This window comes from Nansenia antarctica (assembly GCF_963989245.1).
Source record: "Nansenia antarctica genome assembly, chromosome: 10".
NCBI classification, from domain to species: Eukaryota; Metazoa; Chordata; class Actinopteri; order Argentiniformes; family Microstomatidae; genus Nansenia; species Nansenia antarctica.
In genome coordinates, this window is record NC_137680.1 from 21517135 (window position 1) to 21532099 (window position 14965).

The 14965-nt window shown below is 48.4% G+C and overlaps 1 protein-coding gene across 2 annotated transcripts in view; it reads right to left on the bottom strand.

Annotated features, from left to right (window-relative positions):
• Positions 1–7113, bottom strand: part of ptk2ab (protein tyrosine kinase 2ab) — a gene marked incomplete at its 5' end in the record, with an annotated part of 50287 nt that extends 43174 nt beyond the window's left edge. Inside the window, 2 exons of one of the 2 annotated variants that reach the window (XM_080540704.1) lie at positions 2200–2366; positions 6889–7113. In XM_080540704.1, coding sequence (XP_080396830.1) covers positions 2200–2366; positions 6889–7083 — 362 coding nt within the window. The remainder of the gene's footprint in view (positions 1–2199; positions 2367–6888) is intronic. The other variant, XM_080540703.1, reaches the window with a different exon arrangement.
• Between the last annotated feature and the right edge of the window lie 7852 nt (positions 7114–14965).

Genomic DNA, 14965 nt, shown 5'->3' on the forward strand with positions numbered 1-14965 from the left:
AGCGGCGGTGACGGAGCGCTGGAGTCTGCTGAGAAAAACCACCGTCGACCACGACCACGTCAAATCAAAGCGTTACTGCAGCAGGGCACGCTCTAAGCAGCTGAATACAAAGCACTATATAGACCATAGTGGCACACACACTCACTGACATGAACGTGGGGAGATTTCAATTGAAAAAGAAAAGAGCCGGACCTAATAGAGAGAGAGTTCTCTGTTGATATACAGAGCTACTACTAACAAAAGTTTCCAGACTTCCTTTAATTGACTTTTAGGAGGCCTCTTGGTCTGCCATCTCTCCACCTGCCAACAGTACAATGCCACTGTCCCTGGCTGCATATGAAGAGGTAAGAGGAAGAAAAGCCTCCGTGCCAGTGAGGAGGGCATTTGACAGGGAGTACCTGAACGAGGACAATAGGGGTTTGGGGTTTTCTCATCGATACACTGTGCAGCCTCTCAATCTGTGGATTTGTTTGAAAAAAGGCATAGAAATCCTGCGTTCAACCCCCTGCCGCAGTCCGTCTCATGACACTCACTGCCTGCACATGTATCCATGGTAACAAGGTCGCTCCGTGACATACTTTCGCCCTGGGTTCTGCCATCAGTCTGAATACATTTAAACATCGGAATCTGTTACCATCCCCCCCCCCCCCCCCCTCAAAATAGCGCATAGGACATGGGTCCCTAATTACTTCTCCTAGCGGGCCACTTTTAAAATGCACTGGGAAACCGTGAGCCCACCAAACCTCCAGCCCCATCGCACAACCAAACACTCTTATGGTGTTGAAGGTAAATGTGTTCAGATTAATAATTGAGTCACATTAATAGCCTACCAGCCTCAACAAGAAATATGGTCAGTTATGGGAATATTTCTTAAATTGAGTTCTCGAGGACAATGTTGACGAGACTCATCACAGTATCCATGGTTTCTTTCATCGTCCCACACAATTTTGCGTACAAAACTGATTTGTGTGTGAGACAGTGGAAGGATGTGAGCTAACGCTAGCGGGTTAACGGCAGCAAGCCTGCTTACCAGACCCTTCTGACAACCAACTATGGCCAGAGCTGTCCCAATTCCTACAACTTTGCTCACGTCCAAATCATTATTTTCAAAAAACTGTGTTAATTCTGTAAAAATAATTTCACTTGTAGCGTGCCCATGTAATAGGATCAAACATAGCATCTCTAAACAAAAAGAGAAACAGAAAGTCGTTTGATGTCGGTTCTATCACAAGACTCATCGATGGCTAGTGACATGGAATCTACCTTTTGAGATCGGCAAGAAGGAATGAAAAGCAATCCTCCGCTAAAACTTGTATCCTTCTTGTATTATCAGATAGTGGTACTTGTTTGATTGACTAGGTCACAGATTTTGGCGTTTTGTCATTGTGACTGAGGACTTGATCTGAGTAAGGCTTTTGGCTCTTAAACGAGACGCCATGCTACACAGAGAGATGCTGTGGTGTGCATTTTCTTGAGTAGTAGCCGTTTTATGAATAACTTTAACAGAATGCTCAAAATCAGAGTTTAAGCTAGCTATTTTCTGCTCTCTGGTATCTGATTTTGGTGGGAATCTTTCATTGAAGCTGCTAGGTTTTGCTTCAAAATAGCGTTTGATGTTTGCAACCTTGCTCACCGTTACCATTTGCAAACAGATTAAGCAAGTTGGGTTAGCATTGTCATGTCCAGGTAGAATGAAGCACATTTGATCAGTCCAACCTGCATTAAACAGTCTATTTTCGGTGTCAACTGTGTTTCTTTGTAGCCATTGCAATGAACTTAATGAAGTAAATAACTTATGCGTCTGTCTCGCCTTACGATTCACTCACAACTGACGTTTTTTTTGCGTAATACTAATATTATGTTGGCCGCCAGGGAGTGGGGGACTATAGGGGAAAATGCCGGGGTGGAATTAAAAGGACACATTTCTTCTCTAATTGATTGCTTAAATTATGAATTATGTTTGGAATAGTGTCCCCCGCCCCAACCCCAAAAATTATAATTTCCCTATCAAATGAATGAATTATAATTTTTTCCCTTCAGACATTGCTCCCAAAATTCTTACAGCCCTTAAATCAACCTATTGGGGACCCCCCCGGGCAAAGGATACCTGTCACTTCAGCTGATGAGAGATGAAGAAAAGTGAAGTGAGCTGGCTCACTGTGGGCTGGTGAGGGGGCCGTAGGCCCGGGGGGGTCTTACCTCCACTCGTCCTGAGGGTGGTTCAGCTCGTACTTCTCCCTGACGTGGGACACGCCCATGTCCGGATGGAGCCAGTGGACCTCGTCGGAGCGCAGGTGGCTGAGACGCAGACCGAGGCAGGACACGCACTTCACCTTGTGGATGTCTGCTATCTTCTGGATGATACCCTGTAGGTGCGCAAGACGTGTACAGGTCAGAGGGGGGGGGGCGGCCGGGAAAAAAAGGGCCACAATAAAAGTCATGGAGGATCCTTGTAGCGACACTCATAGTAAGGACAACAGCTCAATGCCGTGTCCTGCGTGGGGAGTTAGTGATGGAGAACGGCGACACCAAGGTTACATGAAGAGCAGTATGGTTATGGAGACATATTGCTGGTATGACATCAGTGTGGCGGGGCCGCCACAGCGGTCCAGAGGTGAGGTGAGGACTCCAGGACCATCTAGGGGAGGAGGGAGACCAGCTTGGCCCTGTTTCCCTGAGTGATATGGCGTTTTTCCATCAGCAGCCCAGCCCAGGTCGGGTCGGGTCACTTTAGCCCGCTTTGGCCCGCTTTTGATCAGTTCTGGTTTTCCATTATACACAACCGACCCGGACTAGTAGGAGGAGTAGACGATAGTAGGCGGAGTTACGCGTCATAACAGCGCGCCATGGTGGTGACGTATATTTTCACGAGACACAACAACAGCAACAATAGCAGAATGGAGGAACTTGCAACTATCCTATGCCTGTCCCTCGGCATGTGGTATATTATTAACCATGGTTTTTTTGAGAGAAAAGAGAGAAGACAGAAGAGCGAAGACAGAAGGAAGGATACTCGAAAGAGGAATGCTGAAAAGAGAAAGAAACTTATGTGGGCTATCGTAAGGAGATGGGTACTGTACCTCACTGTAGCATCATTGTTATGTTCAGGAGATGGCTACTGCCTGATTGTCTGCATGTTTGAATCATTTCTATTGGATTTTGTTCTGCACATATGTTGTTCTACACATAATAAAGTCATGTTTTTTGAACCCTTAAAACCACTGCCTTCACTTGTCTGCTTTATGAACTGTAGTATCATTGTGTGCCGTGTTATTCACGGACAAACACGGTGCCGTTTGCGGGTTAATAACTTCGGTTTACCGTGGGTTAGGATAACAATTCAAACGTGTCCGGATAGATGAGAAGACAGGGAATCCAAAACCATTTGAATGGAGTCGATCCTCCACTCCTATCACCGTCGACACAGCGCGGAGCGAATTCCCATTTAAAACGTTTCTCTGTCAACGGGAGTTGCACCAGCTGGCGCGGTACAGCACTCTCTCTATATATTTCGGGCTAAACTGTGCAGTGTAGCCGGCGTCCTGGTTCCTCCAGCAACCGGAAACGTCCATAAATAACAACAAATATGTAATATGTAAATATGTATAATACCACGTTCATTGATAAAATGACGCCAGGGATGGAAAGGGGTGATGGCAGTTTTAGAAGGGGGATGATGAAGCTCTGGACTATGGAACGGCAGAGATCAGCGGGGGGAAATGCGATAAGAATTATGTCAAAATGCAGCACCATCATGCACAGATCAGCCTTAAAACATGTAACGTTAGATATATATCGTTATACAGGGAACGATGTATTTCTACGGAAAGGCTGATAGATTGTAGAATCTTCTTGTCGGTAAAACGATGGAATCAATCTATTGAGGATTGTGATCTTAAATGCGTTGTCATCTCATGATAGATTAGGTGCACACTGCACAGCATACACGATTTGACAAGGAAATAGGATGTTCAACACGGGTTGGAATCTCTGTACTTGATTTATTAAGACAGTCAGCGAATGGTTCATCAGCACAGTATCTCAGCATACTCAGGGGCTCCAATCTCCGCGTTTATAGAGTGCTCCGGTGTCTTGCTGGTAGTCAAATATATGTATGTATATATACAGCATATGGATGTTACGTGCCTGTTACCTGCCGCTTTCAGTTCTAATAGTTTAGATCTCGCAACCAGGGAAACAACGCCGACAAGACGCGAATCTACCGGCATTTGACTCATGAGTGAACGGCGAAAATGGCTGGACGGCACAGCAGCAGCAGCGGGTGAACTCCCGGTTCATCGAGTTTACGGTTAAAAGCATAACTTCTCGGGGTGTCAGCGCGGTGGTTAAGGGCTCAAAATGACGGTAGACCGATGGTGAAGTTAGCAAAGGAGTATTGTGTTTGTACCACCTCCACAGCCGGTGTTATTCACCGGCAAAGACGGTGCATAATAACGATTTTTGTGTTGTGCTTGTTGTAAATAAAAGTTCTATGATTCATTGAAATGACATTAAACTAAGATAATACGATGGTCAGCATAATTTTTCGAATCTTTATTAATAAGCTATTACAGAAACTCTAGTGACATTTTCCTAGAGCGAATGTGGTATTTCAAGATGGCGGTTAGTGAAGAAATCTATGGACATGGGATGACGATTTCCATTGACCAATCAACGGTGTGCAGCGTCACACGTCACACGCAGCCTGGCAAAAAGATCCGGATCTTAAAATTTAGACCCTGGTCTCGATGGGGAGCTAAAGAAGCGAGCCGAGCCGACCTGGGACGACAAATGGAAAAGGGGAAAAGAAGCAGGCCGAAGCGGGCTGTAATGGAAAAGCGCCAATACATAGTCCTTTGGTGGGCTTCCAGGAATGTCGTTGTCATTGTGTGGAGAAATGAGGTGGCTTTAAAATAACCCGTGGTTGAAACACTACTGTGGCCTTTTGACACAGTCTGAGGAGTGACATCACTGAGGTCAAAATGATGAACTATACCACCCCATCACACAAGGATGTCATTACGTCTCTTCATGTCTTTTGACACCGTGTCTATCCACTGGTACAGGTACAGCAGTTAGGAGGAGGAGAATTGATATAAGAGGTAGATAGCCTAGAGGTTGGAGAGGCCGGCTAGCAATCAGAAGGTCGCTGGTTTGATCCCAGCCTCAGGAAGGGGCTGCATGTGACCTGGTGAACTGGAGGGTCGCTGGCATCATATCTAAGGTGCCTACTGCTGCTGTTGTGACCTTGAGCAAGGCACTTAACCCCTAATTGCTCCAGGGGAGTCCGCTGACTACCGTTGACTCTGTGGCTAGAGCAAAACATACATTTAGTTGTACTCTGTGCAATGACAAAAAGGTTGAATCTAAAAAAATCTAAATCTAAAATCTAAATCATATATGGATAGTGAAACACCAAGTCCAATTGTTTAACAAGTGACCTAATTATTTCCCCCCCCGACACACACACGATCCTGTTTCGATGCATGGAGGCAATTATCAAACTAAATGAGGAAGTAGACAACAGAATACAGAGACAAACGTCAACAGGGCGTAAACAACAGGTGAAAAAGGGGAGTGTTCTACATTAACACTGATGGAAACAGAGAGCTGTCCAGTAGGTGGAGTCCATAGGGAAACTGTCCACCCCCTTGTAGACAGGCGAGAAAGACTCGTCGACAAGCAGTCAATCACTCCACACAGTCTTTCACTCTCCATCAATCATTTATATCCTCTCTTCGCTTCCTAACATCTCTTCAATCATTCCCAGGGGTCTCTAACACCAATGTGGCCTCTGAAATACAGGCCGACTGACACTGAGCGAAGATAAAACAACAGCAAAAAATCCCAATGAAACGTCAGTCTTGATGACTAAGGAGAAGATTCAGTCCATGATGTGCCACATCAAGCAATAGGGACAATACCATGTGTCTTCCATTACAACATTTAAAAGAGGGAAAAAATAGGACGATGCCTTGGGAACTCCATGGCTATAAAAACATCAAATACCTCTGTATATTATTCCGAATAGCAGCCTATTGTCTGGTGTTTTTTTGTCTCAGAACACACCCAAAGCCCAGTGGGGAGGCTGCGGCTCAGGAGGTAGAGCCGGCGTCTAACGATTGCAAGGTCGGCAGATCGGCGGTTCGAACCCCGGCTGGTTACATGTCGAGGTGTCCTCGGGCGAGACACTGAACCCCAAATTGCTCCCAGTGAGCGGGTCGGTGCCTTGCATGGTAGCTTGCCGCCATTGGTGTGTGAATATGTGTGTGAACGGGTGAATGAGAGTCCGTTGTAAAGCGCTTTGGAATAAGCGCTATATAAGTGCAGTCCGTAGTTAATGGCCACAAACCAACCAAAGTGAGTAACGTTAGCTATTGGGATTAGGGTACGATGTCCCCTTCTTCAGAGGCTATGGCATCGCTACAGTGTTTACTATGCAGGGTTCCCACACCTTCTGAAACATCAAATTCAAGCATCTTTCAAGGACTTTCAAGACTCAATTCCTTCAAATTCAAGGGCCCACCACAGCATAGTTTGAGACAGATATAGATGAGAATGTATATAATAGGAATGACCATGAACGGTTTTCAAATCTAACAGCGTTATGTCGGTTTAAAATCTACTAATTCACCTTAGTAACTACTTACTAATTAACCTTAGTAACTAGTATGGTTGTTTTATTCCCTTCTACATATAGTTACCTATATTTGTTTTGACACACACATTTTTCAATGACCCATGTCGATTTTTCAAAAAACTTTTAAGGCCCTGATTTTTTTGCCCCTCAAATTCACAAACATTCAAGGATTTCAAGGACCCGTGGGAACCCTGACTATGGTATCACCGTTTAACGTTTAAGTACGGCGTAGAAGCGTGACTCCTCACCCTGACGTCGGTGGCGTCTCCGTGGCGGATGTTGCTGGCCCAGGTGCAGGGCTCGCTGTTGCTCTCCAGGTAGTGGAAGATCTTGAGCAGGCGGTCCACTGTGCCAGGGGAGCGCTCCATGCCCATGCTGAGGCGGGGCTTCACGGCGGCGGCCAGGGCGTGGTTCAGGTTGGGGTCCAGGTAAGCTGACGCCATGCCTTTGGTCGGTGCTAGCTGTCTGTCATATTCTGGAGGAGGGGGGGGGGGGGGGAGAGAGAGAGACAGCGTGGAACATGAGAGTCGGTGTATATTAATACAATAGATATCATTTCTCTCCCCCCCAACCCCCTAAAAACCAGGCGTATACTAATCTAGTTCACAGAAAACGAGGTCACATACAACAGGGGCTTCTACAGTAGTATACAGCATCAGAAATCCGAGGTGCTGTCACCCTAAAAAACGTATAATCTGGATTTATATTTGTTCATTTGTTTATCTTCCCACAGATTGAAAGGGGGCCAACAAATCAAGTCTGACCACTCAAACAGCACTTTTTTTCCCTTTTTTTTTTCCAGAGTGGGGCAGTCCCACTCATATTTTTTTCATTTTACTTTACAGAGATAGTGAAGACAGACAAGAAAGTAAGGAGGAGAAGGGAGAGAGGGCATGTCAGCAGGGCATGGGCCGGATTCGAACCCATGCCGACATGGGCATATGTGTGCACTGTAGACCGCGGTGCTAGACCACTGGACCACCCCAGGCCACTCAAACAGCACTTTGTAGCTAAATCCTCTCTGGAAACAATACAATCTAATTCTCCAAAATACAATCTAACGATACAAATATGATCGGGAAAAAACAAAGTAATTATGAAGTCCAATGTGTATGGATACTGGCGGCTTCTGCCCTGGTTAAGACAGCCAGATGGTTCTCCCTGACCGCTGATGTCTCTGGTGTGAGAGACAGACGTGGTGGTGACTAGAGGGGATGGATGAGGTGGCCACTTCTGACCGTGGTCAGGCTGTCAGACAAGGCCGGCGGAGAGACGAGACAAAGAGGGTCGGTGGCCTGGGGAGGACGTGAGGACAGCCAGCCAGCCAGACAGACACACACAGCCAGCCAGAAAGACACACAGACAGACAGCCAGCCAGCCAGAGACACAGCCAGCCAGCCACACAGACAGACAGAGTGACAGACAGAGAGACATACAGAGAGACAGAGAGACAGACAGACAGAGACAGAGAGACAGACAGACAGACAGAGAGACAGACAGACAGAGGTTTTATCAGGGGATCTGAGTGAGGCTGGACACGCTGGGCTGGGCTGTCTGACAGCAGGAGGGCCTCGGAGAGGGAGCACACACACACAGACAGACACACACACACACACGCACATGTGCATACACACACACAGACACACAAACACACAGACACACACACACACACACACACTGATGGCTCAGACATTTAGAGCGTCCAATAGAATTTAAATGGTGGATAAGTAAGAACGGCAAACGGTCATTCCATAAAGAAGCTTTGGACCAGGCTGACTGACCCCAGGCTGCCCGGGGTCACCCACATTCCTGGGCCATCCTGTGTTTCTGTCAACACCAACAGCACAGGTAGCAGGAAGAAGCATGACGGGGTAACTGCCCTCACTCCACAGCAAACCCAACACTGAAACGTCCACACACCACACACATTCTTCCATCTCAATCTTTACATTTCACTTTTTTCATTTTTCGCTGAATATAGGAATATAACCGCCACAGGCAACAATACACACAGTCTAAACTCTCCTCAGAAAAGTACCTGAGTCAGAAAGTCAGTCAGAAAAAGAAGGTAAAAAAAAAAAAGAAACCTGACAAAATCAGACCGAGTGACTCTGAGAGAGAGAGAGAGAGAGAGAGAGAGAGAGAGAGAGAGAGAGAGAGAGAGAGAGAGAGAGAGAGAGACAATGGAAAAGCAAAGAGACATTGTTAAAAGTCTGACTCAATCCTCCCCGCGGCTCAAAACAGCCACTGTTCCTGAGCTACAACCACTGACATGACACAGTCCGACGTCTCCTCCTAGCCTCTAGCCTACCTTTATGGAGGAAAGGCCAGCAGGTACACGCCGCTGTCGAGCCTGAGCCGCGCAGGGACAGACTCCCGCTGTGGGCTAACATGGGTGTTACAGCACACATATACACACACACACACACACACACGCCTGTACATCTACTGTATGCCAAGTTCCTGTGGAGGAACGTTGTGTACACACACACACACAGGGATATATAGATATATATCCTAGTCTTTTCCTGCGGTCACGTCATATCCTGGTTATGACAATGTGCGCCCGCCGCTCAGGAGCACCCGGTGAGTCATGAACATGTCATTCCTGTCTCCTCTGGCAGCAGAGAGCTCTTCCTGGCTGGCGGGAGAGCAGGGGGGGGGGGGGGGCGGACAACCTTCCACACAACAGCCCTTGATCACAGAGCAGTGTTGTTACCCAGAGCAGGAGTCAGTCCGCAGGGGCAGGCAGGCAGGCAGGCAGGCAGGCAGGCAGGCAGGCAGGCAGGCAGGCAGGCAGGCAGGCAGGCAGGCAGGCAGGCAGGCAGGCAGGCAGGCAGGCAGGCAGGCAGGCAGGCAGGCAGGCAGGCAGGCACTGATTGGCTCGCGGACAGGAGTGGAGTAAACAAGGCGTGCGTGGCTTAGTGGGAGCTCAGCCAACACGGTCGTCCGTGAGGAGGAGCCTACGTGAAAAACCTGGAAGATCCCGCGGAGGTTAACCCCTCACACGCCGCAAGCAAACACACAAACATTACACAACTGATACCGTCCGTAGTTAAGTGGAACAATGTCCTGGATTTCCTCGTACACGATCCGATCCACACAATTGCTCCAAAACAAACTAAGAACACAACGATTCCAACGGTGGCATATCAGTACCACTGTGCAGTTCTAAGTGACAGGCTTAGGGCCTTGTTTCTGGCTCTGCTGGTGCGGTGTGTCATGTGACCCAGGGTGACACTGAGAGCTGAGCCCGGGCAGCGGGAACACGGACAGCGATACGAGGGAGGAAGAGCTGCTGACTCAGCTGTTGTGCTGGTCTGACCTACAGCGGCCTGGGCTGAGACTCTCACACACACAGCTGAGGGGGTCTCTTACAGCTGCAGGTCAACCAAAGTAAGCCATCGTCTCACAGTCCGACCCGGCGTTCCCAGACGTAAAAGTAACTCTACCACTCGACTACTAGAAGAACTTTATGGTCTCAAACTTTACTAAGCTTTACAAAATTGCCATATCACAGTAACCAAATCGCCTTGAGAGAACCTACTTGATAGATAAATGATAGCATACCTACAGGCAGCTGACTGCTTTAGCAAAAAAGGTCTGGGCTCTACCCAAGAGCCTTTACCAAGCTAATAACTGCTGGACAGAGACCGACACTCTCCTGTCTTCTCGCTCAGAAGGTCAGTGAACAGGAGATGGGAGAGACAGGATCGACAGACTTATCCATACAGTTCTTCTGACGACCTGAACATTGGTTATGCAGTGCAAAAGAAAATGACTTCATACGCACATAATTCACTTAAATGGTGTCGATGACTAAACCTTTAAAAACAGAAAGATACAGTGTACTTCACATGGTCACTATCCCAAAGGTAAGGTCTCACCAGGAACATAGTGTACTGTCGGCCCTATAGTGCTCCAATCACAGGCCCTGCACTATAGACACAACAGGAACAGCGGTCTCCAGTATCTAATGATGATATTGGTCTCATTGCTCTAATTGTCGCCATTTCATCCTAAAGAGCTTAGGGGGCTGATTAATGAGCGGGTGATTACAGAGTTACGTAATTGTGCAACAGTGGCTCGCGGGGGGATAATGCTGCGTGACTGCAGGCTGCACTTTGGAAGTTATTGACAGAACCCCGGGCCCACATTGGCCAGAACACGCCACTATCCAAACACATGTCAATACCCATGAAAGTCATGAAGCACTTCATCAGCACTACTGAACAATCATAGATTTATCTTCCAATGTCCCGATGCGGCGAAGAAAAACACAGCCTTTCCAAACTCACAGCGGGCCCATTCAGCAACCTCCGGGGGGGGGACGGGGGGACGCGTGTTTGATCCTGACAGTGGAGGACAATGCAAGCTACTGTTGAAACTGTTGCCTACTTTGAAGAACGTACAAACACAAATAAACCGTTAGGTAAGGAATGCAAATAACAACGGATTTTAAAAGATGTCTTTCACAAACAGAAAAGCGGTAGTGAAAATGAACACGGTAAAAGGCGTACAAGAAAAGCACCTGGTGACATCCAGATGTAGTGACCTCAGTCATCCATGTTCCACACGCTTCTAACAGATATTCCCTATGTAAAATCTCCCAGAAAGGAGCTGAGATAGAGTAGTCCAATTTATAGAAACGAGAGTGAATACCAACAGAAGAATATTGCAGGGGATTTTGACAAATAATTTTGGGCCGCTACCCACACGTTTAGCTGTGTTACTCATTCCATGAATGTATGATCCTTACAAGTTGTACCTCATTGTAAAGGTGACCAATCAGGCTTTCCAACGATATAAAATACAATACCAATTGGTATTATTAAAGGGGAGGAATAATCAACAAAAAAAGCGTTTCCGAACTTTTTTTGAGGGGTTTATATATAATTGCTAGGACTAAATCTGAGCTCTCATCACATTCTCACAGCCGTATCCATTCTCCCTCCTCCACTGAGCAGTCCCCTGTCTGCCTCGGCAATCGGCATAGAAAGGGGCTACAGAGAATGTCATGTAGAGGAGAGCTAGGCAATCTGTGTTTCTCTCTCACTGTGAATTGAGCTGTGCAGCCAAAAGGCCTCATTTCATTTGAGCGGTGCTAACCCAAACTAGGCTAGAAATGAGGTCCCGTATTCCTCTTTCACAATATAGAGAGCCGCCGCGGAAGAAAAGCAATGCTTTCGACAGCTTAAGTTGCATCGGGTCACTACACATTTCTGATTGCGTTACACTACGCAAATCCAATTAAAGACTCTTTTCATCTAATCTTGAAAAAGAACAATGGAAGAATAAACCGTTTCCTAACTTCTGTAAGCACCCGGAAGACATTAATGCCGAAATTCGAAAAGTATATCTTGCGCAACCAATGTTGTTTTCCTACTGATGCACCCTGGAAGGTACCGACAGTCACAGTGGAGCCTACTTTCCCTCTACATCTGCTTCCAGAGAGTTTCCCCTGGTTGTCTGGTAAGCCCTGGTACTGGTACTGGCCCTGGTACAGTACGGTACTAATGAGAGACCAGAGTCCAGAGACCCCCTAAGCACTGTGGCCCTAACACCGCCTGTCATGTGATCCTGAGGAGATTGAGGTATGAAAAGAGTGCCTTCCCCAACCAGGGCCCCATTCACCACACCTCTCCCTCCCTCCCTCCCCCATAGCCGGTCATCATGTGACAGAGGGGGGGGGGGCATTTGCTGGGAAGCTGATAAGTTTCTCTGGGGCAATTATACTCCGGAAGATGAGAAGCCTTCACCGTATTGACTTGTGTAAACCTATAGCCTTAAAGAACGTGAAAGAAAGGATGTCAACAAGGGGAAATTATCTCCAGCTCAGGAACCTGCTGTTCTCTGTCTCTATGGGGTCCTGTGACATTCGCAAGAAATGCAATGCCGCAGCAGCGGGCGGCCTCTCTCGACAGTAAGAAATCAACCTCAACCTAGATTCTCTCTTTCCCCTCAGAAAATAGGCCTGCTGGTGCCTTGTCCTTGCTGCTGCATCTGAAGACTTTCGTTTTTCAGCTGTGAGAATGTAGCGGTCAAATGAATCCTTATCTTTTAACGGTTTTGAAACAATACTTGACGGCTAACCGAAAATACCACAAGTCTGATCAGGGGAGGGGGGGGGGGGCGGGGTGTTTGATCTATTCGCCCCCAATCGCATTAACACGAACCACAGGCCCCAAACGAAAACACAGGCTCATACAATCCCATTCATATGGGCCTGCGACACTGTACCCCCTCCTCGCTTGGAGCTGTGTTGCATTCCAGAGCTCAAATTGACCATCCCCTCAGAAACCTAATAGATAGATAGCTTATTCAGTCCTGACACAGTCAAGAGTGCCGGTCGACAGGAGCATTACACACTTCCTACACAGCTTAGGCTTTTCAGCTTTCAACAACAGACGACATATCTTTGACTGGAGAGGAATACAGTACCCTTCATTACACGCGAGAGAGAGAGAGAGAGAGAGAGAGAGAGAGAGAGAGAGAGAGAGAGAGAGAGACAGAGAGAGAGAAAGAGACTTAAATGACTGAACAGACTAAACAAGTAGGACAGGAGGATGTGTGTGTGTGGAGCTGTGGTGTCCTTCCCTGGAACCTGAGTCCTGCGGGAGCCTGAGTCCCTCTCTCTCCCGCTGCACTCCCACATCCTCATTAAGACCTGGCTGCTGCTGGAGCTGCTCCCTGGATTACAGCCTCCTCTCATCCTCTGCCTTACAGCTCCGCACAACTTTCAGGTCTGGCACAACCCCTCCTCCCCCCCCACCCCCCCCTGCCTGTCAACTAATAAGGCACATTACCCATGCTTTCCACAGCACCAGGACTCAGATACTGTACCGTGTGGAGGGAGAGAGAGAGCTGCTGCTGCTGCTGCTGCTGCCTGGGCAGTTACCTGGCCTAGTTATCAGCCCCTCCGAAGGCCGACTCATCACAGCCCAGGCTGACACTTAATCAGTTTGAGACTAATGGGAATTCGCCCCTTCCATAATGAAAATCCGTTCACGAGACATCGGTTCTCCTAACGCGGGGCAGCGGGACCGATCTTGTGCGGATTATTTTCACATCGCCGACTTATTAACGACGGCTTCACTGTGGCTTTACTTCGCTAGGCAACGGGTAACGAGAGAGAGAGAGGGTGTCTTTACGGTCTTGGCACAAGACACCGCTGCTGCACCTGAGAGGCGTTGACATTCACTGCATCGCCTTGGCAAGTTATGATATGGCATAAGCAAAAAAAATAAAAAAACGCATAAAGCAGAGCGTGTCCAATCCAGCACCGGCAGAGTGCTTACGAATTAACATTCCGTTATTGAAGCGACGTGACTTCCCGTCGAACGCCCCCCCCCGCGATCTAATCTTTGTATGTCATAAACGTAAACGGCGTAAGAAAACGACAACACACAAATAACACACTCGCTGAAAAAATAAAAAATCTATCGACAGTACCCCCCCCCCCCCCCCCACTGCTACGTGTACGTACTTGGAAATGGAGGCGGGTGGGCGTACACGCAGGCCCCCCTGGCCCAGCATAAGGGGATGCAGCCGCTTCGCTCCATGACCCAGGCAGCGCCTGCTTCTCTATCCCGGGCCCCGGCCGGCTCCCCGTCGCCTTCCCCAACAGCATAGAGGCCAGGCTGGGCTGCAGCTCCCTGCCCCTGAGCACACACTGCCCTGGCCTCCCACCCCCCCCTCCCCCTCCCCCGGTCCTCAGAGCCTGCTCCCTGCCCCCCTCTGACCCGACCGCTCCCACAGGGCCCGCCTCTGGGCCTCAGGGGAGGAGAGGAAAGGAGGGTGCTCGAGAGGAGGAGGAGAGGAGAGGAGAGGAGAGGAGAGAAGAGGAGAGAAGAGAGAGAGAGAGAGAGAGAGAGAGCGCGCGTTGAAACCCTCCAGAGGTTTCCCAGAATCCACCCTCCGCTCCTGCCTGACAGGGCTGTATCCGGGTCAAAGGAGGTGTTTGGTGTCACTCAGAGAAAGAGAGAAAGAAAGAGAGAGAATCAAGAGAGAATCAATACGGGACAGCTCAGTGTCAGCTCCTTGTCTTCTGTCTTCTTTGCGTCCCCCTCAGATCCACGCACTACTCGGCTTTCGGCACCAAGCCTTCGAAGCGAAGCCCCCCCCCCGCAGCGATCACCGCCTTGAAAACCAATCCAGAGCGGCACTTGGGAAAACAGTGTAGTAAAAAAAAAAAAAAGCTGTGAGGGGGGGGGGGGGGGATTGAAAAAACAATCCTGCAATAGTATAAGCGACTGTAGCCGCTGCGCTAGAACATTTCCTTAGGCTCCTTTGGTTGGTATCCAGGCCAAGCTGCTGCTGCTGCGG